The 26,623-nt window shown below is 52.3% G+C and overlaps 2 protein-coding genes across 25 annotated transcripts in view; both read left to right on the top strand.

The window, feature by feature from the left end:
- RALGPS1 (Ral GEF with PH domain and SH3 binding motif 1) overlaps positions 1–19,606 on the top strand; it is a 262,547-nt gene extending 242,941 nt beyond the window's left edge. For 7 of the 23 annotated variants that reach the window (XM_045563408.1, XM_045563409.1, XM_045563402.1 and 4 more), the window contains 5 exons: positions 7,025–7,108; positions 8,277–8,421; positions 8,837–8,929; positions 9,114–9,219; positions 10,962–12,551. In XM_045563408.1, the coding sequence (XP_045419364.1) occupies positions 7,025–7,108; positions 8,277–8,421; positions 8,837–8,929; positions 9,114–9,219; positions 10,962–11,155 (622 nt within the window). In that variant the 3' untranslated portion in view covers positions 11,156–12,551. Of the gene's footprint in view, positions 1–7,024; positions 7,109–8,276; positions 8,422–8,836; positions 8,930–9,113; positions 9,220–10,961; positions 12,552–15,139 lie in introns of those variants that run through there. The other 16 variants (XM_045563420.1, XM_045563412.1, XM_045563400.1 and 13 more) reach the window with 11 other exon arrangements.
- A 1,392-nt stretch (positions 19,607–20,998) lies between these two features.
- GARNL3 (GTPase activating Rap/RanGAP domain like 3) overlaps positions 20,999–26,623 on the top strand; it is a 150,687-nt gene continuing 145,062 nt past the window's right edge. The window contains exon 1 of one of the 2 annotated variants that reach the window (XM_045563395.1): positions 20,999–21,006. Coding sequence is in view for 1 of the 2 variants with exons in the window: in XM_045563394.1 (XP_045419350.1) it covers positions 21,688–21,779 (92 nt within the window). In the remaining variant the exon portion in view is untranslated. Of the gene's footprint in view, positions 21,007–21,610; positions 21,780–26,623 lie in introns of those variants that run through there. The other variant, XM_045563394.1, reaches the window with a different exon arrangement.

Here is a 26,623-nt window from a genome sequence, read left to right as displayed (position 1 = left end):
GGCCAGGCTGATCCCCAGCAAAGCCAGGCTCCTGGGAAATGAAGGGCTTAGGGAGCGCATGAGTCAGGAGTGGCAGGAAAAGGTAACAGGGGCGTCTTTATGCTGGTTTTGGGAAGCAAGTGTTGGCACTAAGGTGAGAACAAGAGTATCGGCCTACAAGCTAAAGTGTATTTTAAATGAGGTGTTTTTTTTAATTAATAAAAGAAGAACAAAATGGATTGTAGAGACAAACATAAGTACGTAAGAAAATACATGATGTCATTTATCTTTTTTTTTTTTTTTTTTTGAGACAGAGTCTCACTTTGTTGCCCGGGCTAGAGTGAGTGCCGTGGCGTCAGCCTAGCTCACAGCAACCTCAAACTCCTGGGCTTGAGCGATCCTACTGCCTCAGCCTCCCGAGTAGCTACAGGCATGCGCCACCATGCCCGGCTAATTTTTTCTATATGTATTTTTAGTTGTCCAGATAATTTTTATTTCTATTTTTAGTAGAGACGGGGTCTCGCTCAGGCTGGTCTCGAACTCCTGACCTCGAGCGATCCACCTGCCTCGGCCTCCCAGAGGGCTAGGATTACAGGCGTGAGCCACCGCGCGCAGCCCATTTATCTTGATTATCTCTGGGTTGTAGGATTATTGAGTGAGTTTCTGTATTTTCCAAATTTTTCACAATGGGTAAATATTTCCTTACTAGTCAGAAAAACAATGAACATATAACTTTAAAAAAAGAAGACATAATCAGAAATGACTACTGATCAGTTTTTAAGAAGTGAAGTGTGAAAATGTGTTGCAAAGTTCATTACAAAACACTCAGCCATTGTCTTCCCTAGTCTGACATCACTGGTCTCCGTGGAAGGGCCCTTTTGTGGGACAGGCAGGCCTGTGATACAGGTGCTGGATAGACTAGGGATCAGAGCAGTCCTCGGGGATCAGAGGAAGTCCCTCGAGTGGGAGAGGGAAGCAAGAGAGAGGGGCTGGCACACAGCCTTCTTAGATGAAGACCGGGTCCCTCTTCCTGCCCTGCATGCGCCCACAGCAGGGATCAGTCAGAGGCCGGGGAGGAGTCACGCAGGGTGCAGTGGGAGCGTCGGGCAGGGCAACCTGCATCCGGCCGCAGGTTCAGGGGTGGCTTCCGGAGGATGGGACAGTTAAGCAGAGGCCTAAGGACATTTGGTGAAGAAGACCCTAGTGAGCCCTCGAGGGGGGTCCTGGGACCTGAGGAGACTGCCCTCAAGGTCTGAGTCAGGTACCAGGATGGGGCAGGTGGCCCAGTGCTCAGTGTCCCTACGCGTCCCATGCAGGTGAGATGGGCTGCATGGTATGTTCTGTTTTCTCACGTTCTGAGTGTACCTCCGCAGTGAGAGCTGCAGCCAGCCATGCTGGGAGGGCCCCAAAGCCAGGACCACTGACCCCCTGAGGGCCTTGGGCACCTCTCAGCTCCTCTGAGCCTCTGTTCCCCAGCTCTGTGGCGAGGACACACACAGTGAGTACCTAGCACACAGGTGGAACTGCCACAGCTGAGGAACTGATTTGGGGACTTTTATGAGTCTCTCTCAATAGGTCCCTCTTACCAGCAAGAAAGCAACCCATGGGTCTAAGGCTGGGTAGGAGGAAGAAAAATGTTCCCAAATGGCAGTTGAGTCATCATGGGATGGACAGACTAGAATGAAGGCAAGTTTCACTAGTCCCTGGTGGCCTCTAGGATGGCACTAAACCATGGGGAGGGCCCCTCTAAGATGCTGCTATAGACATTTGGCCCCGTTGGTGCCATAGGGTGTGCTCGAGGGTGTTGGGGAGGTAAGAAGATGCAATTTTTGCCCTGTGCAAGGTTTACTTGTTGGTTTTAGCTGGTGGAATCACCCAACATCCATAGGAGGACACCAGGAAAATGGAGCCATGGCAACAGAGCGCCAAGTCTGCTGCCTCCAAAACAGTGTTTTCAAAGGCACTCCCTTCCTTGAGAAGATTAGAGCACCCTGCTAGGTGCCCCAGGTGGCCAGGGCACAAGGATGCCTCTCTAGCCCCAGACTCTGCAGGATTTCGGGAGAGGTGGGCCAAGCTCTGGAGGTGATCCTGCAGGGAGGGCTCCTCTGGGCTGTGGCGCAGCCATCCATGGGCATGGCCACTCCCAGGCTCCTCTCACAGAGGCCCTTACAACCCCACCCAATGTGGGGCTGAGGCCCAAGATCCCAGGCTTACGCCCGTCACCTGCCCTCCCCGGGTCTGGTGCCACAGTCCATCCTGCTGTCTCATACCTGGATTCAGTTCTCTGCCGGCGGAAGCCCAGGTAGGCAATGTGCCAAGCTTCTGGTTTTGGTTTCCCCCAAAGATGTGATCTCTTGCCTTGCTCCCTTAGCTCCAGACACTAACATCTGGTGAGTGAGGCCCTACCCAGCAGACTCCTCTGAGAGAGAGGAGTGGGCAAATGCCCGGGGCCTTTGCTTGACCTGTCCTTGGGCCCTGAGCCTCTGCCCACGGGCCCTGCTGGTTAGCTGCTGCAGCTGCATGGTAGCTGAAAGATCTCTGCCCACCACTTCTCTGTCCACTACCCACAACTCCGTGAGAGCCAGCTCCTGGAAAGTGGGCAGGACCCTCCCTATGTCTTGTGTCTATCCTCTCTGCATCTCGTTTTACTCTCCTTTCTCTGCAGACCAGATTTCTGGACTTCTCTGTGCACAGAGGGAAGATGGATACCTCACAGCTCCCAAGTTCACATGTGCTAGTTTCACCCAGCCACTGAGCCTGACTTTCAGCCTCTCAAATCTGGTTCTTAATTGCCAGGAGAGAAAATCTGGTTAACCTGGCTTGGGTTTCTGGTGCTGTCCTGTCTACTCAGCTGTCAGGATGGGGACATGCAGTACAAATGGGTGAACCAGGGATATTGCCCAGGGAAGAGTGGGTGGCTCACAGCAAAGGTGTTTCAAAAGTACTGTTAGAAGGGATATCCCAGGGTCCAGAAGAATTCAGGGTGGTAGCCTCCTGCCTACAGATGAGGGTGAATCATCAGGAAGTGGCCAGGACAAAGCATGGCCTAGTGGGACTGGCTTCATATCAAGGGTTTGCTGGGGAGGTAAACACTGTTGAAGAACAGCATCACCTGGACCCTCGCACAGGTACACAGGGCTCTGTGTACTTGAGACAGAAGAACAAGGGTGGGGGAACCCTACTGCTACTAAGACCAAGGTTACTGAGGCCTCAACTGGTTACTATCCAAGACCTCTCTGCTCCCCAACCTCTAGACCAGCAACAGGGACTCAGGGCTTTATGAAATCTAACTCCCAAGATGGCTACAACCTATTATGTACCTAGAAAGTGATGGAGGGGGAGGTGGCCTTTCAGACCCACATGGCTCGTTTGAATGCTCATGACTCTGTTGGCCCAAGCAGTACCTCTTTCTAGCTTCTTCTAGCTCAGCAGCACTGCCCACTCCTCCTCTTCCCAGTGTGGTGACCTTGGGCAAGTGACTCCACCTCTCCAAGCCTCAGATTCTATCTATAAAGCAGGGATAGTAATAGTGCCCACCTCACAGTGTTGTGTGATTAAATGAGACACAGAGCGAATTCTGCTTAGCACATTGCCTGGCACCATCATCTCATCGCTACCACTACCATCGTCATCATCACTACCTTCATCACCTTCATCATCATCCCATCATCACCTTCATCCTGTCACCACCGCCCGTCATCCTGTCCTCATCCTCCTCATCACCATCTTGGACCCACTGTGGGACTGAAGTGTTCTTCCCGGCTGCCAGTCTACCTGCTCCCCAGACCAAAGTTCCCATGAGCTCCTGGTCAGGGCAGGCCTTAGTTGCCTGCTTTAGCCTCCTCCTTCCCCTCCACCCAAGAACCCTGAGAGGGGACAGTCGGATGACCTTCCTAGGACAGTTTGTTCAGCCACATGTTCTCAGAATGATGCTGGGAAAGGTGTCTGTGGAGGGGGAGACCCCAAGTCAGAGAAATCTCGTGGTTTCTGGAGTTCATCAGGTACCACCACCCATTCATTTGCATTTTCTGGCCCTGAACGTTTCCATAACAAATCATCTCAAATCAGGGACACTCCCAGACACTTTCAGATCATCTGGTTCCAGTGGCCGAGATCCTGGCTCCTCTACTGATGCCAGCCTGCCAGGTAGCCAGAGTTGCCCTGCCCAGCACAACCGTCTGCCAGCCCTGAGGGGCTCACATGGGAGGGGAGACTGGCCCCCACCACCCTGACTCCTCTACTGATGCCAGCCTGCCAGGTAGCCAGAGTTGCCCTGCCCAGCACAACCGTCTGCCAGCCCTGAGGGGCTCACATGGGAGGGGAGACTGGCCCCCACCACCCTGACTCTAGTCTCCTAGAGGTTGGTCCCAGGGAAAAGTCTTATGTTGCCCCCCAGCTCCAGGGAGAGAAGGCCCTGACTTGTGCAGCCTGGAGCAGCTAGACTGGCACAGGCCCTCACCCCACACAGGAAAGTGAACTTCCGTTTTTGAGCGCTTGCATCTCTATCTCAATGACAGGCCAGCAGGGTGGGACAGTGGCTTTGCCTCCTTGAGCCTCAGTTTCCTCGTCTAAAACAGGGTATGAGAGCAGTGCCCCTCACGGAGCTGGGCGGGTTCCTGTGCGAAAGCACTTGGCTGGCACATGGGGAGCAGTCGACGAGAGGCAGCTGTTAAGTGCCAGGCAGCCAAACCACCAGGAGAACACTCCACAGGGGAAGCCCCACCCCACATCCTCGGGCCGAAGAATGCCGTGGTCCTTCGGTCCCAGAGACACTGACAAGGCCCAGGCAGGGTGAGCTACCGGTGGAGACCCCCAAGTAGAGGTGCCTCTGAGAGTAGAATGTCAGGGAGGCCCCCACAGTGGACCCCATAGGGGTCCCCTATGGTAGACCCCTCCACGTCGACACCTGCCTTGACAGGCTGTGCCTCACGGTGGTGAGAAGCTGGCCTGTAGAGTGAGACGGGCCTGAGTTCAAGTCCTGGCTTCCAAGGCTCGTGCCTTGGTCAAATAGCTTCACCTCACTGAGCCTCAGTTTCCTCATTGTGGGGAGGAGAGTGGTGCTTACCCAAGCTTCTCGGAGAGAGTGAGCACCGTGGCCTGGCGCATGAGTGCTCGCCCCCAGTGACTCCGTGTCTGCTGGTCAGCACCCTGCTCTCCGGTGTCCCTGCACCCCGGCCGTCCACGGCACTGCAAATCTCACTCCCTCAGGAGGGGCTCGGGGACAGTCTGCCCCCAAGGCTACACTGGCTGGAAGATGCTGGTTCAAGCTGTCCCAAAACAAATGTCAGTTCTGCCAAGTATCTGTTAAATACGCAGCCATGGACTGTCTCACGGACAGGGAGAATGATGGAGGGAAGCAGCGGCGCCGGCCACCCCGCCCTGTCTAGAGAACTGCTGGTGACTGTGGGCAGCCCACTGTGGGGTGACAGGGAGAAGACCACAAGAAGAAAGGTGGAGCAGAAGGAGCCAAGGATCGGGCTCTGGGCAGGGGAGGCTCCACTGCCAACCCCAAACAGGCAGAGCTCAGAGCGGGACGAGGAGACACCCCCTGGGCAGCCGACAAAGCCATGAAGGATGTCAGCGCAGAAAAGTTCTCTGTCAGACCCTGCTCAGGAGAAATCCCTGGTTAAGCTGGGAGGAGGAGGCTGGCCCCAAGCAGCCCTGCTTCAGCACGGAGCGGGGCCGTCCTGCTGGTGCACTCGTCGTGAGGTGCTCGACGGGTGGCACCAGTAACAGCGAAGCACTGAGGTCCGTGACTGAGACAGATGCGTGGTGATCGTATGGTGTCACATTCACTCTCTGCATTCCAGCCCTCCTCCTGAATGGAAGAGGGGAGGCAGCAACTCACCAGTGGCCTGGGAGTTAAACATACCAGGGCCTCTCGTCTGTGCCACAGCTCAGGTGGGGGGCTCGGCCTGTGACCATCGTGAGACCCAGTACGTTAGAGGACTTGGGGGCCGAGCACATGCTGTGGCCATCATCCTAAAGACGAGGTGCTGACAGGCAGGAGGTGTGGGGCCCAGAGCACCTGTCCTAGGTGACTCCCTCCAGCCCTGCACTCAGGTCCCTGGACGGTGGACCCAAGATGGTCATCAAGACAGCTCCTTCTTGGGTGGAGGATGGAGGGCCCTGGGCTCAGTGATGGGCTGCCACACCTGCTGCAGTGAGTGGGACGTCCCCACACCACCCACAGGTGCTGGTGCCCAGGGCAATGTGCAGTGACCTAGGACTGGTTGTGGAGAGCAGAGGGAGTATTTGGAAAGGAAGCCTGGACCTTGTCCAACTTTATAGAGTGGGTAAGATCCTTGTCTGGCCCATGGGCAGGGAAAGCTATAGTTGAGGGACAGCCCATGCTGCAGGGGTGGGGAGAAGGCTGGCTCATCAAGTGGATACAGGAAGTGAGTCTTCTGAGACAGGCCAGGGGGAAGGAGGGAGAAAGGCGGTGCCTGCCCCCTAAGGGGCTGAGCTGCACATTGCCCTGGGAGGCTCACCGGGAGCACAGGGAGGGCCTGGAGCACAGCCCCTCGGGTGCTGCAGCAGGTCACAGAGCAAGTTGGCAGGGACTGGCTAGTGGAGAGGACGTATGGAACAGGAATTCAGTGCGTCCTGGTGAATGTCCCCCAGGCCCGACGTGCAAGACTGCCCACAGTTCTGTCCACGTGCATTTTTCATGCGGACTTACCATGGACTCTACAGGCCGTATGGTGTTTTCTATTAAACATCTCAGCCTCACGCCGGGGTAGGTGGGTGTGCCTGGATTTTAGCCATCCCACTGACACTGGGAAAACGGTGAACATTCAATAAAAGTTAATGAAACAATTACCTGGAGACTTGGGGACTTTCCTGGACAGAGGCAGTAAGGGGTGTTGTGTTCACTGACCTGGCTGCTCCAGATACGCCCCAGATGTGCCTGCATCAGGACCAAGGAGGCCAGGGGGAGAGTCGGGGGGTGCTAACAGCTGCGCAGCCTGAGATGCTCTTGTCTCCTTCGGGAGCATCTGGTCTTTCCAGGCTGTTGCTAAAATTCAACCCTTTTCCTCTGAAGCAGGGGACGTCTCTATGCCACGCTGGGGCCCAACTGGCGGGTTCCAGTTCAGAATTCTCCTAGAACCCGGAGCTGCATCTACAGGTATTCATTTATTCATTTGTTCATTTATTGGACATTTAGCTTTAGGGTGCTTGTTGGGTGCCAGGCACTGTGCTGGAGGCTGTGGAGTGAGACAGACACAGCCTCTGCCTCCACAAGGCTGATGCCGGGCGCATTGCCTGTCCCACAGAGGGAGCGTGGGGGCTGGCTTGGTCCTGAGGTCAGGGGAGGCCTCCCTGAAGAAGGGGCTGGAGGGGAGGAGTAGGGTCATGAGAATGCTCCCAGCCAAAAGGACAGCTCTGGGCCCTGAGGCAGGAAGAGCAGGGTAAGTCCGGAGTGAAGGCCAGGCAGTGCTGTGAGGCATGAGGGGTAAGGATGGTGACCCGGACCTCAAAACCAGTGGGGAGACATGGGAGGGGTTTGCTGTGGGTGGGCAGAGGGGAGGGCAGGGTGGTGGCATGATGCCAGTGGGCGTGGACCCAGGGAGGCTGGGGCAGTGGTGCAAAGGAAGGTCACGAGGGGTAGAGCAGTGGGGCGGCTGAGACAGATGGCCGGACATATTTAGACCTAGGATCAGTGCATCCTTGGGATTGATTAGGTTGCAGGGGCATCAGTTTTCTGGTTCAAGCGGCTGGTAGGTGCTGGTGCAGTTCACGCGGATGGAAGGAAGGCGAGGGTGGGTGAGGTGAGCTCAGGAGGGAGGTCTGGGATAGCCGTGCACTTGGATATCTTTACCTATAGATAGTGCCTGAATTCCCAGGGGAGCGGGTGAGAGGAGAGCCTGGAGGGGAAGGTGCAAAGAGTGTGGTGTGCAGGCTGCTCCCTGCCTCCACCCCTCCCTGGGCTGTTCCTCCAGGCTCTGCCAACACAAGAGGAAGGGGCTGCCAGAGCTTCAAGGGTAGAGAAAGCCCCCAGAGCCTGCCCTGGAGAGTGGCCAGGAGGAAGCACTGCAGAGGGGTCCCTTAGGATAGGGTGGGGGTGCTGAAAAGGGGCTAGGTTATGGGGAACTTGGTCACCAAGCCTAGAGCTTTGCAGCCCCCAGAAACACAAAGGGGGTGAAAGGTCTCAGCTGTGTTGGCCCTTTATGCTCTTCTGTGGCACAGCCGGGCCTTGCCCCAGCACTGTGGAGTCCTCTGGCCTGTGAGAATGTCACAGACTCAGCAGTGGGGCACCCGTGGACCCCAGTGAGTAAGAGGGGACCTGACTTCAGCCCTTCCAGGATGATGACTGACTGGTGGTGTCCCCGCAGCCCCACCGGCCCGTGCATCTGTACTCTGGGGAGCGCAGCAGCAGTGCCCACCATGGAAGGGCCTCTGCGAAGGAAAACCCTGCTCAAGGAAGGCCGGAAGCCCGCGGTAAGCGCAGTGCACATCTGCCCAGCGGCAGCGTGGCAGCAGTGAAAGGCCTGGGTCCAGCGACCAGCTAGTCTGAGTTCCAGCCCTGGCTATGCCACTGAGTGGGCAAGGGCCTCAGTTTCCACTTCTGTAAATTAGGACACAATAGTGCCTACTCCTGGAAGACTCAGCAAGAAAGTCACATGTGTGGCAGAGTGCCTGCACGCAGTGCTTGTGCCCTGGCAAGAGAGAGGAGGGAAGAGGTCTCCCCTCCCCCGTCCTAGGTGGAGTTGGCATTGACAGGGGTTGGTGGAGAGCCAGGGAGGAGATGAGGCCTGCACTGGCATTGATGAGGGTGGCTGGGTCTGGAACCAGGCAGCCAGGGGCCCCTGCCCCACCACTCCTGGTGGCATCACTCTACCTCCCTTTCCTCCAGCTGTCCTCATGGACCAGGTACTGGGTCATACTCTCAGGATCCACCCTCCTGTACTACGGAGCCAAGTCCTTGCGGGGCACAGATAGAAAACACGTAAGTCCCACCAAAGGATTCTCATGCCGGGACTTCGTCTAGCCGGGGGGACCTCTGTGACCTGTGGAGGATGGGGGTGGGAAAGGCGGTGGGTGGGAAGGAGGCTTGCCCGGCCCAAGTCGGCCCCCCTTGTGGAGTGGAGGGCTGGGCCCGGGCCTCCGGCTGTGTTGTTGCTCTCCTCCAGTATAAATCCACACCTGGCAAAAAGGTTTCCATCGTGGGCTGGATGGTGCAGCTGCCTGACGACCCCGAGCACCCAGACATCTTCCAGCTGAATAACCCTGACAAAGGTAGGCAGCAGGCAGGAGCCAGGTGCCTGAATCTGCTCTCTGCCCTGTTTCCTCTCCTGCTAAATGTGCCTTTTGAAGTTATTAGGAGCTTTTGAAGCAGCTGTTTTCCCACTGCTTTAGGTTCTGATATTCACGGGTCCCCTCCCTCGTCCACGAAAGTTGCGTAGATCGTGGCTGGTGTGTCCGTTGAGCAGTGTGCGAAGCATGTGGCTGCAGGAATCCTTTCTCTGGCCTTACCAGTGGCCGCTGGGGCCTGTCACCCCTGGAGCTGTAGCTCAGACTCTTGGCATAAATAACAGTGCTGGATGAGGCAGTACCGTGTGGCTGGAAGGGTCTTGGGTCCTGGGAGATTTCAGGGATCTCTGACATGCCTGTGCCATGAGACTCTGGCAGTGTCCAGGTCCAAGGCCAACTCAGAGAAGAACTCTTTCAACTTTCAAATGCTCCAACGTTACCTTCCCCAGCTGTCTCCCAGTTCCTCCTGGTTCCCTCCTGTCCCCCATGATCATGCTGGGAAGAATATGCTGGGTGCCACCCTGTCTGGGAGCCTTGTCTTCACTGATATTCGGAAGAGGCCACGCCTAGTCTAAGTAACCCATGTCACACGACAAAAACCCCAGACTGCCTGAGTCTTGGATTCCAGGGAAACTGACGGGGGCTGTAAAGTCTCAGAGCATCTTCACACCTTAACAGGAATGTTCTACTGCAGGGTTTGGGTCCATACAGATCATCTGGGGGTCCTGTTAGCATTCAGATTTGGATTCAGTAGATCTGGGGTGGAGACCAAGATTCTGCATCTCTAACTCCCAGGTGATACAGGTGCTGGTGCTGGTTGAGAGACCACACCTTGAGCGTCAGGCTCTAATGTTCTCAGCTGAGAAGCAAAGAAACAAAGGGATACAGGAGCCTCAAGCAGCCCAGGGAATGAGGACAAGGTAGATTGCCGAGTTCTCTGCTGTGTGGCTGAGTGGCACACACGTGGCAGCGTGTCTTCAGTTGATTACCGTTTGACAGTCTGGACTGGATTAGTAGTGGTTTCTGTAGGAAGTAAAGGCCACATCTGCACAAGCTGGACTGAAAGCCCTCATGGCCATGGGCCCACAGGCCACTCGTGGGCCTTAGCCCAGAGGGAATGTGAGACAAAGGATGGCCAGGCTCCGTGGCTGGAATTCAGGGGGTCTTTGTTTTCGGTGACTTCTAACTCCCTCAATGATGAATCCAGACATCCACCAACAAAAATGTTAGCAACACCTGTAATTTTATCTTCAAGAAAAATCACAGCTATTTCCGTATCACATATTATTGCAGATATCTCAAAATATCATTTATGTTCATCTGTTAAAATTATAGTTCAGTATCAGACCTGCCACTAGGTCTTATTTTTAGTGCTTTTGTATAGAAGCACCTATAGAATTACACCACCCATTTTTTTTTTAGTAGTTTGATGACGGTATTTCAGTATTATTGATTTCCTTTGTATTTTATTTTATGCATTTAAAAACATTATTCTAAGAAGGGGTCCACGGGCTTCACCAGACAGCCAAAGGCACCACAGCCCAAAAAATGGTTAAGTGCCCCAGTCCAGAGGGACAGCCCGAGGGAGCGCGGGAGCTGCCTTCTCCCCTGGGGCTGACCCGCCTTAGTGAAGTTGCCCGTGTTCATGTTTCTCCTCATGCCACAGTCATGGGCTGGGACCTTCCCACGTGACTCTCTTCTTAACCAACAGTTTCTCTACCCATCAGGCAACGTTTACAAGTTTCAGACTGGTTCCCGATTCCATGCAATACTGTGGCACAAGCATTTGGATGATGCATGTAAAAGCAACAGGCCTCAGGTAAAGTCACCCAAATCCTGCTTGTCACTGAAATATCCTCTCCCACCCTCGGGACTAAGGGTCCTTAGGAACAGGGCTCCCTTCTTCCCTCAGAGCCCATAAGCTGTGCCCCCAGGGACCCTCTTTTGGTCAGCACTCCCCCTTGAGACAAGGCACTCCCTTGCTCAGCTTAGAATTAACCCAGCTCCAAACTAGAACTTGGGTCTGGTTCCTGTGTCTCTCACTGCAGGAAATGCCACAGAAACATCCCCTGGGGGACTGGGGGGCAGTTAGGTGGCAGGACCAGGCTCCAGCATCTATTTAGATCATCCCCCCAAGAGGTGATTTCATGGGAACACTCCAAACTGACTAAAGGGCCTCCCTGCCCCACAGCCCACAGGAATAATAATAGCTAACTTGCCAAGGGCCAGCCACGTGCCAGGCAAAGCTGCTGATGAAGGGGCTTCCAGTTCCTCAGTGGGATTTGTACGGGTGTGAGCCCCCTCTGGGCTTCCCCACCTGCCCTCACCAGGCAGTATGTGAAATGCTCTACATGTGGGAATTGCCTGAATTCTCCCCGCATTCCTGCGGGGGAGATTCCTTCACTGTTTCCATTTTATACTGAGGATCCTGAGGCTCAGAAAGGGTCCCACAGTCAGTAAGAGGTGGAGCTGGGCTCTAACTCAGGCCCACCTTACTCTAGAGTCTGTACTTGTTGCCCTGAGCTCTGCTGCCTCCACGTCCCTGGGTGTCCCTGCAGCTGAGCGCAAGGCACTGGAAGGGGGCCGGCTGAAGCTCCCTGGGGTCAGAAGCATTGGTGCTCCCATCCCTAAGTATCTGTGTGAGTGCTCCCCAGGGATCAGCCAGAGGCAGGAACTGTCAGGGGAGGCTGGATCCCTGTCCTCAGCCTGTCTGGAGTAGATGGTGGCAGCTTCAAGGAGGAAGGGTGGGTGGAGACTGCGAGGAGATGATAAGCCAGCCCATTGCAGATCTGGAGGGACCTCAGCAAAGGCAAGTCCACACCAGGCATTTGGGTCCAGGAGGACAGGGACTACACAGTCACAGCACAGTCACGGACTTCTCCATCCCTCAGGGCGGTTCTTGTAAACCAGAGGAAGGTCTCTAGTGGCATGTTCTAGGGCTCTGTGCTCAGCTGGGTCCTGTTCAGGATTTTCGTCTGTAATGGAGATGAGGACATGCACAAGAAGCTGAGCGAAATGACAGGTGTTAAGAAGCTAGAAACCAGAATTAGCAGAAAGTGCCTGACAAACTAAAACAATAGGACAAGATTGGTACAAAGATAAACTTGAGGTACGATGTAGGATGAGGAGGTTCAGAATAAATTGCAGTTGAGTCCCTTGACTCGCATGTCTGACTGGTAGGAGTTTGTCCTAGGGATGTGCTCACACATGCGCTCAAAGATGTGTGTTTAAGAATGTTCACTGCAGGCCGGGTGCGGTGGCTCACGCCTGTAATCCTAGCGTGGGCCTCTGGGAGGCCGAGGCGGGCGGATCGTTTGAGCTCAGGAGTTCGAGACCAGCCTGAGCAAGAACGAGACCCCGTCTCTACTAAAAATAGAAAGAAATTATATGGACAGCTAAAAGTATACATAGAAAAAATTAGCCGGGCATGGTGGCGCATGTCTGTAGTCCCAGCTACTTGGGAGGCTGAGGCAGTAGGATCACTTAAGCCCAGGAGTTTGAGGTTGCTGTGAGCTATGCTGACGCCACGGCACTCACTTTAGCCCGGGCAACAGAGTGAGACTCTGTCTTAAAAAAAAAGAATGTTCACTACAGCATTGTCCCTGAAAGAAAGAAAACCCCAGAAACCTCCGGGACCCTCTGGAGATCTGCACTGTGCAGCACTCAACAGTTATTAGAAAGACAAATCCACGTGAGCGCACCTGAGAGGCGCAGAGGGGAGCACCGGAAGGGTGGTCGCAGTTGTATTCCAATGCTATACATAGTTGTCAAGACACCTGGTTCTATATGCGTGTAAAGTTTCTGAAATGATACACAAGAAACTATAATGCTGTAGTTTCTAGAACGCTTACACATATTTTGTACATTCAACAAATGTAATTGCCTGTCTCCGTGACTGGAAGACTTCGTCGGGGTGACCCAAAGGGAATGAGGTGTTGAGGCTTGAACAAGGCTGCGGCTGCCTGCGGCCGCATCACAAGAGGAAGCGCGCCCTGGCCCCCTGCGCTGGTCTGCTGTGTGGGTCGGGGGTTCCTCCTTAGCTCTGAGTGCCGCTCTCCAAGAGCATAGCACACTGAAGCTCACCTGCCACACACAGGTGGCCTTGTGACTTTTAACCTGCGCACAGGAGGCCAGAGCAGCTCCAGGTCCAACAGAAGCTGACAGCCCTACGGGGGGCCACCTGGATGTGGGGTGGAGAAAGAGGCAGAGCGTAGCCTTGGCACTGTGGTGACCCCAGCAGGGAGCAACAGTGGGAGCCCTGTGCAAAAGCCATTGTCCCTCCCTAGAGGAGCAGCCAGAGGGTGGCAGCTGGTCCACAGCAGGCAGCAGGGGACTGGGTCAAACCAATCTGGCAGAAGGACTAATGGATCATATTTCATGTGTTGGCAAATGTGGTGTACCCTGGCAAGGTTTTGCAACTTTTGAGAATTTTTGTCTAATTTTCAGACCTAGTGGATGGGATTTTTTTTCTGCATTTTTTTCCTTTTTATTTCTAATTTACTTTCAACCAAATATTCCCAGTCTGCTATATGTAATAATAAAAAGTTGGCAGCAACCTAAACATCCTCCATTAGGGGATTATGTAAGTCAACCGTAGCCCGTCCGTGCCATGGCATGCCAGGAGGGGCAAGGAAGGACGCTGCAGAAACGCTTCTGCTCCCCTGGGAAGCCTCAGCGCCTAAGATTGGTTTCCATGTTGTGGAATTGCATTTCTTAAAATTGTTTTTACTAACTCTGAATCCACTCAAACCTTATTTGTAATATATACATAAGATATAAAGCACAGCATTGAAACCAACAGGATATACACCCACCTCCCAGCTGCCAGCAGAGCCTCCCAGGGCTTCAGAGCCTCCTGCCCTGTGGGCCTCCTCCTGCCCCTGCCTCCCTCCGCCACCCCGCCCACAGCCACTCTCCTGATTTGTGTGTTTGCTGTTCCTTTATAAGTTTAGAACACGTGTTTGATTCCTTCATGTATTGTCTGAGGTGCTTTTTTAAAAAACTCTTTTATAAATAGAACCATAATCATGTATTTTCTTCTGTGTCTTGCTTTTCTCCTACAACCTATTCCTAGGATTCATCTGTGTCAACACACGTAGCAGTCATTCATTTATTTGCACTGATTTTGTTTTTATCGGTTCTTCTGTTGGTCATCCCGGGAATGATTTCTGCTTTTTGCGAGAGTGAACAGTGCTGCTGTGCCCATTCTTATAATGGTGCACAGAGATGTGTTTCTTCCTAATTCATCATTTTGACCAAATTGACACCAAGATGGGTTTATTTTTGATGAGGTTACTTCTAATCAAATCTCCTGAGACCCCATGGCAGTGCTAGGGGAGGAGGTCTGGGACCGGGGCTAGGACCTTCTCCTTGGGGCACAGCTATGGGAAGGTTGTGGGGCTCCTGATGTCCCCAAACTTACTCTTTCTCCTGTGCTTCCACATGCCAATTCCTGTCATCCCCTAATGACACACCCCTCTCCTGCTGGCATCCCCTCCAGAGACATAGGCCCCCTTCCTGCAGCACTTGTCTCCCCACCCCAAGCAGAGTTTCATTCTGATCAGAGGATAGTAGTTGAGAGCATGGACTCTGGGGTCTTTGCCTTGCCCCTTACTCACTGTGTATTTACCCTCTCTAAGCGTCAGTTTCCTCATCTTTATATTGAGGATGATTCTAGTACCTGCCTAACGAACGGGGTTTAAGTGAGCACTCAGGGACACAAGGCCTGTCAAGTATGCAGAGTGATGCCTGGCTTAACTGGGGTGGCTTAACAGAGGGTGGCCTCTCCCTACCTGACCTCATTCACAGACTCATTGGGAAAGGCCCGTCCTTTCCCTTAGAGACTACCCCTTGCCCCTCTCCACGGGTTCGGAACTTTGACAAGAGGCTGAGCTTTCTCTTCTAGGTACCTGCAAACCTTATGTCATTTGAGTAAGTCTCTGCAGGACGTGGCGTGACTTCAGAGGCTTCTGGGAGCCCAGGCTGGGCCTGGTGGAGAAGAGCAGTCCTGGGCACAGGCTGTGGGCCAGGGTGCCGGGAGACTCACAGCCGGACTCAGGGGACACGGCCTGTGGCCTCACAGTCCCAGAGGACTCCACCAGTGTGGGATCCACCTGTCAATCCCCAGCGACTCTCATGGCACTCATTCTGCAGCACCACCTCTTGGGGCGGTGTTTGGACCCGAAACTGTACACCCCGCCCTCCCTCTCTGGGCCCCCATCTGTCCACCAGCTGCTTCTGCGACTAGAAAGCATTCAGCCCATGTTGGGTTCTCTGTGCTTTCTACTGCACAAAGAGTGGACAGTGTTAACCTGCGAAAGGGGCCCAAGAGAAAGAACAGGCTGTGGAACAGGCTTTTTATACCCCAAGTGCACGGGGTTGCTCGCCCACAGGGCTGCCTCAGATTTTGTACAACCCCCGAAGCATCCTCTGCGTGTGCGTGCAAGTGAGTGTGAACTCTTTGAGAAACATGCATTTTGGCACAAGACTTGCGACATCACACACTTCATTCGCTTTGAGGCCCTGCTTTAACCTTAGGTTATAGCCTTGTCCACCAAGGAAGGTGAGAGTGAGAGCCCAGATCCCTCCTGTGTTAAGGGTCCCTTGCATTCTTTTACTGTAAACAAACAATGCCTTAAATTGTGTCTTGTTTTCTGTTCCTACGGGTGCTATTCATCTGGAAGGCCTGCTCCCTGGGCCCCCGGGTCCCTTCCAGGCCTTGTTGCTGTCAGCCCTTCTGAGATAGGACCCGACTAAGCCCTGGCCTGCTTGCTTCCTCCCATCCCATCTCCTGGCAGGGCCTGGGGCCCTTCTCTTCTCACCCGCTCCTACCACACCAGAATGGGCAGTTGTGACATTTCCTCTCAGCTCCCCTCAGAAGCAGCATCAGAGGCTGCCGTTTTCCCGGTGATCAGCTGTGCAGAAGCCACTTGGCACCAACCTCTCCCCGCGGGGCAAAGCCTTTGCTCCCATCATCTCACCCCTTTGCCTCCACTGCCAGGGGGGCACCCACCGAGGTTCCTGATCACGATGGGGAGCTGAGTGACACTGAGGCCTTAAGCTCCCCCAGTCTTGCCCCCAAATGCAGTCACCAGCAAGTTCTCCATTATCCAAGTCCAAGGGCACAACTGTTGATGACCATGTGACAAGAGAGCAAAGCGCTGGGGAGCGAAGAGTCCAGCCTCTGCGTTCAGATAGGAGCTCTTCACACAAACAAGGTCCTTTATCTGTTACCTTTTGTCACATCTTAAAGTGACTTTTATTTTGCACAAGTACATTTTCATTCAAAATAATGAATTACTCTATATCACAATACCTTCTCCCCCAACCCCTCTGTAATTTGGATATCCTAATTCTGAGAAGGAAACTCTTAAACAGTTTTCTGAAAGAGACTGAATTTCTGGGTTCTTGTTGCTAATGATTTCAGAGCTCAGGTTAATCAGGCATCACACTACCCTGAGGGTTTCTGGGCTAGATGCTTCCAAACAGCATCTCAGCCATTAAACTGTAATAGGTCAATTTAAAAATGACCAAAGACCTACCACTGTACTTTGATCAAGCAGTAGCAACTTCTCTGAAAATTCGAATGAATTGGTAAAGAAAGTAGTTGTCATCGGGTTTCATTTTGTGGTTGAGCCTTACTGTGCTCAGTAACTAATCTTCCTTTTGAACAAAAACTAGAATACTTTCATGCCAGGAGAAACTCCAGATGATAAAGTTGATGCCGTCAAACCTTGACAATAGGTGCTTTGCACACCCACCCTGGATGTGTGCACCTAATTCTACCAGTGACTATTCAAATCAGCATCTAGAGGCTGATGACAACGCCAAATACGCCAAACACCAAGAACCATGCAGTGTTAACACTCTAACCTACAGTGAATCTAGTTCTACTTGCTAACTGTTAAAAAATCTTAAGTTTGGATGAAAGTGAAAGATTGGAACATCAGCTACTTATTTTCCTTGGGTTTCTTCACTCTTCAAAATGTCCTCATTTTTCACACATGAAATATTATAGATGCCAACCCAAAACCCCAGAATTTCAGGCACCACTAAATCAGATAATTTTCTGCCCATTATACATTTTTCTTATCTTTCACAAATGTTTTCTTCTGAGCCTAATTTGAAATAGCACAATCACACTTCTCTTCAAAGTGTTTAGTCTTCTCACTAATTGAGTCTGATCCCATGTCCCCTCCCAGGAGCATTCTTAGCTTGGACTCTTGAAGATTCTCTTTAGACTTTGTTGGCACAAGCCTAGTAGAACTTTTAAGAGCCCTGAACACACCGGAAGAGTCCTAGAGATGGTGCTGGAAGATACTCAGCTCTCTAAGCAGGGGCTTGGGGCCAAGTGTGTGAGTTAAGTGCTCACTGTCTTCCCAGTATTGGTTTGTCCCTCAAGCCACGGATGAGGTGGCCTGCACGCCTGGGACCGAGGGAGCCAGGCATAAACTGAAAGTCCACGTGTGGATTCCCACCCTGGAGGGAAGTGTATCTGTTCTCTTCTCCTTGACTGTCCATACTGCACAGATGTTTGTGAAGCCATTGAAGGTATTATGTCCTGCATGCATATGCTGTATTTTTTTTTAAATGCAAACACATCATGGAACCCCGGATAAATTTTTAGAAAGCTGTCTACAAACTTTAAGTAGGTGGCTGGTAACATTATGATGTTCCAAAAGCAACTCTCTCACCTCTTCCTGGGAATAATTTTTGCCCCTCTCAGTTGAACATGATTTATAACTCAAGGTCAGTCAAGTGCGTTCTGGCAACTGAAATACTTCATGGAGGACTGATTTGGTGGAGAGCAGTAGAGTGATCTGAGCGAGCCCAGTGAGAGAGTGCAGCTCCTTCCCTGCCCTGACTAGAAGTCATTCAGCACCCTGTCAGACTGTGAAACCTGAGGAAGTCGATGCTTTAAGGGATTCTGTTTGGGAAAGAACCCACTTTCTCTTGCCAAATGAATTTATAAAGCATTTTTTTCTTACCAAGATGGCCAGTTTCTTTCATCATCTTACCCCCACCTCCCAAGAGATGTATCTTTTAGGATGCCCTTTTACAGATGGAAACAGTCCGTGAAAATGGGAAGACATTTGCAAGGAACATCTGCTGTATTTTTTGGGCGGGGCCCAGAGCTCTTCACCCACATTGCTGATGCTTGTAACCACCAGGAGAACATTGCCAAAAACACAGCCTTCTTTTTTGTGACCCCATAAATAACTTAAATCAGCTGTACATCATATTGACATTTCGAGTGATTTCATATTTACAGAAGAAAAAACTACAAGAGACTTTTTGAAATAACAGATTCTCTGCATAAAGCCACCCATTCACTCATTTATTCATTGACATTGCTAGCAAGTGCTTCCAATGTGCCAGGTTCAACCTGGGTCATAAATGGCTGAGAACAAAACAGATTCCATCTCTGCCCTCACGGAGCTTACCACAAACGAACAAATAATCCCCGGTGTGCACATCTTGGGCAAGATCCCGCCTCTCTCCTAGCCCTGAGTACAAATCCTTTGCATGGATTCCTCCAGAAATGTTTCAGAAGTCTCGACAGACTGAATAGCCTCTTATCTGCAAGTTCAGTTGCAGTGAGGACTAGCTGGAATTGCTGTTCTAGAGGCTGGTTGGCTGCGTATGCTGAGGATTCTGAAGGTGGAGTGAGAGTTGGGTCAGAACATTCACCGTGAAAACACAGTATGAGTGAGAGCTGCCTTTTCTTGGGTGTTGAGAACTTGCATCATGGACTTTAGTCCACCTTGCAGCCCTGTGCTGCACAGGCTTGTGTACCCCACGGGCAGCCTCGAAACCCCTGCTTACAGCAGCAACACAATAGATCATCTGTTTGTTTTATAACCATTCATCTCTTTATCCATTTCTGAATGACTGTGACCATTCAGTAATGAAATAATAGTAATTAATTTATTAGTATGGTATAAACTTTAATAAATCTCGTGCCAAAATGCATGGTTTTCCACTTAGCTTTCAAAATGTTGCATAGAGAATAGTTTTCAATTTCTTATGTATTCTTCAAAGTAAGTTGAAAATCAGTTTCTACATTTTAATTCGTTTGTTGTTAAATCTGTTGCACTCTTCCTGGGCTGTCTTTTTTTCCAGCAGACCCCTGCATGCAGTTGTGTAAGGACTTTCTCTAATTCTTGTGAATTGTCTCACCCGCAATAACCACTGAACATCAGCCCTTTGTGGGATTCTTTAGATTTTTGGTGAAGTATTTTGTTACCTCAGTCTTGTATCAAGTTGCTGTATTTTTCAGCTTGTTACATTGATAATAATTGTTTCACTAATTAAACACTTTAATGTACAAACATCTTTGTTTACTTTGAAATTAAATGTGTTTTCCAATGAATATTGCTCAGTTTATTAAAGTCACATACATTCATTTAGCAAACAGTTGCTGCGTCAGACAGACATGGAGGAAGCATGGGCGCCCAGAGCTCAGCTAGGAGGTAACTAGAACATAGGTAACACGGGGAGCCGTGCCCTCAGGAAGGCAGAGACACTGCAGTGGGTGCTCAGGGCAGGGAGGCGCAGGGGGCATTTGGAGATTGGGTTCAGAGACTGCAGAACACATGGGGGGAAGGGGGAGGCAGGGAGACAGAAAAGAGAAGCAGGATGAGGCTGGGGGGAAAGCAGGCAACCCCATCTCACTGCATAAAGGATTTGCAGGAGCAATGGAATCTAAGTCTGAAAAGGTATCTTGGGAGGACTTCATGTTAGGCAAAAAACCAGAAACCCACTCTCGCTTGCTTGGAGAGAAAGGACTATCTTACAAGGGTTGTCTCAGGGAAACTTGCGAGGAGCGCGGCTGGAAGGAGAAACGCAAAGCTCTCTTACCCTTCTCTCCTTGAGGCTCCCAGTCCCCTCTCCGGGCAGCACCTTCTTTCTCTCTCCAAACTGGCTCCCTGCTCGAATGTGCGGCACCGGCAGCGAAGGAGTCCAGGCCTTCCTGAGAAAGCACTGGCAGTCACTGAGGGAGTGTGTGCCAGGGGTGACGTGATCAAGTGGATCGTGGGATCCCCTGGCTCTGATTGCCTCAGTTGCCCAGCCAGTGCTTCCCAGAGCTGCAGCGGCCAGTTCTCCACGCACAGGCTTCCACAGCACACTCCTCGGGCTTTGTTCCACCGTCCCAGTTCCAGGCCAGCATGGCCTGCCTCCCCAGCTGCGACAAAGCCCCATTCACCTCCTGATTTAGATGGCTCTGTGGCCCCTAGCCTTACCCGGAGGGGGTCGCTGCCCTCAGCCACAGTGCAGTCAGTGTTCAAGGTTTCTGAGAACGCATCTGACTTGGGGAGGAAGTGAGGCTGGTGAGGGTAGTGGTTGTCACACAGGTGGAAAGTGACAAGACTTGAACCCACAACTGGTAGCCTGCAAAGCTCCAGTCCCTCAGCCTCACTGCGTCTGGTGCCATAAACGGCCACCAGGAGAGAGCAGTACGTCCCCTGACGGTGAGATCCCCGAGCCAACACAGACTTCACCGGAAAAGACTGTTCAGCGCGGAGGGCTGCATCCTCCCCGCACGTGGGCCGGCGGAGTGGGCGGGGCCACCGGGTGTGGGCGGGGCTGGGGCGGGGCCCTGTCGGGGCAGGAGTGAGGGCGGGTGGAGTGAGCGGGTGTGGGCACAGACTGGGGGCTTTGGAGCGAAGAGGCGGGGCTCCAGGGGGCGGGGCTATGCCTGTGGGCGGAACATGGCAGAGGCGGCCCCACGAGGGGGCGGTGCTACGATAGAAAGGGTCAGGAGGTGCTGAGGTGAGGTGGGTCCCGGCCTAGAGGACGACGCGAGGGGCGGCGCTCGAGGGATCGGAGCGTTGGGTTAAGGGCTGGGGCCTCGCGGGAGCTCAGTAGCGGAAGGGTAGGTGGGCGGGACCTGGCTCTGTGCTAAGCGGCAAGGAGCCGGAGGGACGGGGCCGTGGACGGAGACAGAGTTGAGGACGGGGTGGGCGTTTGGGGCTTGCGAGCCGCGCAGAGGTGCGGAGAGCCGGCGGGAGGAACCCGGCGGGGCTGGCGCAGGAGGGCCGTTGCTATAGCTCGGGGCGGGGTCGGGGCGGGGCCTGCATCTGGTTGAGGGCTCGGGGCGGGCTGGGCTGTATTTCGGGGCGGGGCCAGGGCGGAGCCTGGTCCCAGCAGAGGGGCGCGGGGCGGGCTGGGCTGGGGCCGAGGCGGGGCCAGGGCGGGACCCGGGCCCGGCGAGGGCGCACGGGGCGGGCCGGACTGTAGATCGGGGCGGGGCCGGGGCGGAGCCGGTCCCAGCAGAGGGACGCGGGGAGGGCCCTACTGTAGATCGGGGCGGGGCAGGGGCGGGGCCCAGGCCCGGCCGAGGGGCGCGGGGCGGGGCATGGACTGCGGCGCGCGAGCCGAGCGGCCGGCCGAGCCCGGCCGAGGCCCGAGCCCACCCGAGTGCGCCCGAGTCTGCGGCCCCCGCCCGGGGCTATGGAGCCGGAGCTCGGCGGGGCGGCTGCTGCGCTCCTGCGGCAGAAGAGGGCGGCGCTGCGGCGCAGGGGGTGCAGCTTCGAGAGCCCCAGGTACCGCGGCCGGGGAGGGGTGCAGCCGGGTGGGGCCAGCAGGGAGTCGGCCACGTGGGGGGCCGGCGGTGTGAGGGGACCAAGCATGGCGGGGTCGCGGCGTGGGAAGGGCCGGCGGAGGCTCTGACGGGTGGGTGAGGAGCCTGGGCCGGACGCCGGGGGACTGAGGGAGGCCCGGGCGGTCTGGCGGGAGGTGCGGGGGCGCGTGCCGGGCATCCAGAAGCGTCGGTCCGGCGGCAGGCCCCACACGCCCGCGGCCCTCGGCGGGTCGCAGGCTGTGGAGAAGGCGCCCTGCCCACCCCCTGTAAATGCCCAAGGACAAGGTCGGGAAGTAGCTCCCCATGTCCAGAGAAGGTCTTCCTGCTGGAGCCTCGCCATCCTGCTCCGCGTCCTCGCGCCGGGAACTGCACACCTGCTGCCTCCGCGGCCCCGCCCTCCCCGACGCCCGTGGCCCCGGTGGCCCCCACGCTCGCGGGGCCCCGGGCGCCCCTCAGGCGGCCGCCTTCCCTGCGCCCCGGGCGCGGCGGCCTGGGCTGGGGCTCCGGGCGGGCCGAGGCGGCCCCCGTCCGCCTTCAGCTGTGGCTCGCTCCTGAGCCGAGGCCTCGCAGTCGCGCCGTCCCGCCTCGGAGGTGCCCCCCCTCTGCTTCCCGGGGCATTTCCAGAACTTGGAGCGCACGCTCCTGCCTGGACGTCGCTCAGGTCGGCCCTACCATTTTCTCAGAGCCCAGTCCTTTTGTACAGGACTCCTTACACCTCCCAAATCCACATCCCAGTGGCCGCCGGAGGGGTCTCACTAAAGCAGCGACGGTGCCCCACTGCCCACACCCCTGGAGGAGCTCTCCTCTCCCGCAGCCGAAAAGAAGGTTCATTTTGCTAAGTTAAAAAGCAAACTAACCGGGATCCTCAGTACGAGGTGCCAGGCCCTTGACTTGGCCTTTCCTCCGTCCTCAGTTCTTGGCATGCCTCGCCTCACCGCGGTGCCCCGGCAATACCGACCAGGGTGTAAGCCTCACGAGGACAGGGACCATAGCTGTCCCGGTCACTGCTCCATCCCCAGAGCTGGCTCAGGCCTGGCCCATCACAGACATTTACTATGTGTTGAGTGAATGAATATCTGACTAGCTGGTAATTCTTTCCTATGCTGCACAGTTTCTCATCTGTGCCTTTACTCGTATCATGCTCTTTTCTCTACTTAGAATGTGCTTTCCTTTCCTCTTTGGATAACACCTCCTCCTCCCCCTCCGGGAATTCTTCCCCGAGCCCCAGGCTGAGCTCTTTGCTGTTATGAACAATCTGTGCTTGTGTCTGTGAGTCCACACCCCATTGTGTGTAGCTGCCCAGGTAGTACGTCTCCCCCACTAGGTGGGAGAACCGGACGGATACGGCCTGTCCTTGCGGTGCATACACCCTTGTTGCTGGAGCATGGAGGATGAGAAAAGTGTACGGAGAGATCAGGCTGAAGAGACCAGCAACAGCTGGATCTCTCCGGCCTGAGGTAGAATGTTTGGAGCAGCACTGTCCCATGGAACTTTCCACAACGATGGAAACCTTCTGTAATCCATGCTGTCTGATAGGGTAGCCACTAGCCACCTGTGGCCATTGAGCACTTGTAATGTGGCTAGTTCAACTAAGGAACGGATTTTTTTATTTTATTTATCTTTAATTAATTTCAACTTAAATAACCACCTATGGCTAATATTTACCCTACCGGACAGCACCAGTTTAGAAACTTTTTCTCTTCCTCTGAATTCCTGCATCATCCCCTCCTTTGTCTTCATGACCTTATTCCTGAAAGACTGAATGACTCCCAGGGCCTCCAGAGTTTTTTTGTTCACTATTTGATACTCTATATTACCTTATAAGCCCTAAGATAATAACGATTACCATTTTTCTGATTATAAAACTTAATTTGTGTTTGTGAGAGGAAATTTGAAAGACCAAAAAAAAATATAAAGAGTATAAATTTTTATTTACCCATAATCTCACTAGGTGTCATCTAGCCTTTTTCCTGTGTGTGTATATTTACGTTTTAACTCGCTTTCTTATTTAATATGTTGTAACGATCTTCCCACATCCTTAAACATTTCTTAAGAAAATTATTTTAAATTGTTGTATGATATTCTGTCATATGGATATATTACAATTTATTTATTGGATTATTCTCCAATAGTTTATTTCCAGCTTTTCACCCTTAGTAAAGGTGCAGTAAATCCATGTGCATTAGTCTGTGTATTGAGAGGTCATCATTTCCACAGGGTCATAGATGTGATGGGAATTATCAGATCAAAGAAAATGAACATTTTAAAGACTTGAAGCATAATGCCAGATTGCTCACCAGAAAGTTATACCAATTTATAGTTCCCCCAAGAGAACATGAGTGTACCTGTTTTTTCCCACCCTCAACGCCAGGCGTTATTATTTATAAATATTTGCCAAAGTGGTACTTTGTTTTAATTTTAATTTTGTTTCCTAGTGAGGTGAAACTTTTTCACATATTCATAATTTATACTTATTTTTATGAAATATATATGTATGTACTTCATTGAGTTGAAGCATTTTTTATTTATAATAGGGAATTAATTTTTTTGGTGAAATATATAGCACATATATATTCCAGTTCATTATTTGCCTTTTTACTTTCTTTATGGTGGTTTATGATAAAAAATTTTTTATTTTGGTAGTTGTTTCTAAATTTAGTCATATCTTCCTCCTGTTTATGCTTAAGTAGAAGAGAATTCCTTAACTTAAAACAGATAAATGTTCATCTATAATTTCCCTCATTATTTTTGTTGTTTAAAAAAATTACCTCCTTAATTCATTAAGCCAAATTACCTAACAGCCCTGGCTGTGCATTGCAGTCACCAGTGTAACATTAACCATACAGGAGTATCATCCCCTACTTCAGGCCTCTTGATCCAGAAAGCGCAGGGTGGCACTGGAGTGTGTGGATATTCCAAAAGCTCTGCAGGTGCTCGTGAGGCACAGCCAGGGGTGATAGCCTCTGCCTCTTTTGTGGACCAGTTCCCAGATTAGCCTGCTTTATCCAGAGTCCTCAGTTCCTTCTCATTTCCTGTTGTATCAAATTTAAATGGCACTATCTCATGTTTAGGGCCTTTCAGAACCTGCTTTGACCATATTTACCCAATCATCTTGTTGGCATCAGGGGAAAGGCATCATTTTCACTTTGGCAACTCTTTTTGCTAAATATCCCGTGTCAGCTCTGATAACTGTTGTGCAGACACAGCAAACTAATGAATGTCAAGGAGCAACGAGTGGCCCAGGCATTAGGCATCCAGGCAGGTGGCATTGAGTGACTAGCTGGAAAACCTTGAGGCAGCAGGGCAACACACTCATGCTGTTAAACCACTTGCCCTAGATGTGTTTGCCATCATTTTGTAGGAAGGCACATGACAAAGTATTGGAGAACAAGGCTTTGGAGTGATGGACCTGGGATCAAGTTTCTGTCTTTTAACTTACCACACATGTGAACTTGGACAAGTTCTTTAACCCCTCTGAGCTTTGGTTAACTCATTTGTAAAATGACCTATCTCACTATATTGCTGTGAGCTTTAAATTAATTATTTTATATAAAGTGCTAAAAACAATGCTTGGCACAAAGCATTACTAAACGGTAACCGTTATGAACAAAAATGATTATTTGAAAATTCTCAACCTTTCCCTTCCCTTGCCTTATTAGAACTCCAGCTCTGCCCATTCTGTTATTCCTCCTCCCCTGCCCTTAGAACAAGGCCCTGCTTTGCTTGTTGCATTTTTGAGCTGCAGATTTAGGAAGAGAGGAGGTGAGGAGGACACTAGGTACACAGGGCACTGGTTAGGACTGGCTGGAAAACTTTTAGCGGCTGTTTAGAGGTGAGAGGTACAGAAAAACCTGCTCTATTTAAGGGAGGCTCATACAGGCAAATGATATTTTAAGAAATATGTCTGTTGTCTTTTTTCCCTTTGTGGCGATCAAGAAATTAACAAGCCTGAGTTATTTTAAATTACTTTTTGATTGCAGAGCTGTGTCATTTTGGCTGCAACATTTCGTGGAGGCCAAACAACATGTGAGCTATAATGTTAACAGGGTTACATATTAGTAGGATTGATTTTGGGAGGAAAAACCTAAAGATTAAAGAATCTCAACTTTGAATGGAACTTTATTTATTTTTATTTTTAAGTTTGTTAGAGACAGGGTCTTGCTCTGTCACCCAGGCTGAAGCATAGTGGTGCGATCCGATCATAGCTCACAGCAACCTCAAACTCCTGGGCTCAAGCCATCCTCCTGCCTCAGCCTCCGGAGTAGCTATGACTGTCAGTATGTACCACCACCTGGCTAATTTTTTCATTTTTATTTTTGTAGAGACAGGGTCTTGCTGTGTTGCCCAGGCTGATCTTGAACTCCTGGCCTCAAGTGATCTTCCTGCTTCAGCCTCCCAAAGTGTTGGGTTTATAGGCATGAGCCACTGTACCTGCCTGGATGGAACTTTAGACATCACTTAGGTCAACTGCTCAGACAGTGGTTCTCAAAGTATGGTCCCTGGACCAGCAGCATCAGCATTCCCTGAGAACTTGTTAGAAATGCAAATTCTCAAGCCTCGCCCCAAATCCACTCAGTTAGAATCTCTGATGTGGGGCACAGGAAACTGTGTTTGAGAACCAGTGCTGTTTAGTGTAGTGCAGTGGTTCTCAAATGGAACATACATAGGATAAGGGCTTCTTAAAACACAGTTTCTGGGCCCCATCCCCAGAGATTCTGATTCACAAAGTCAGGATGGATTCTGCGAATTTGTATTTCTAACGAGCTCACAAGTAATGCCAGTACTCCTGGCCCAGGGACATACAGT

Source organism: Lemur catta, chromosome 10, assembly GCF_020740605.2.
Source record: "Lemur catta isolate mLemCat1 chromosome 10, mLemCat1.pri, whole genome shotgun sequence".
NCBI lineage: Eukaryota > Metazoa > Chordata > Mammalia > Primates > Lemuridae > Lemur > Lemur catta.
The sequence above is the reverse complement of the archived record's forward strand: the minus strand, read 5'-3'. Positions and strand labels throughout refer to the sequence as shown.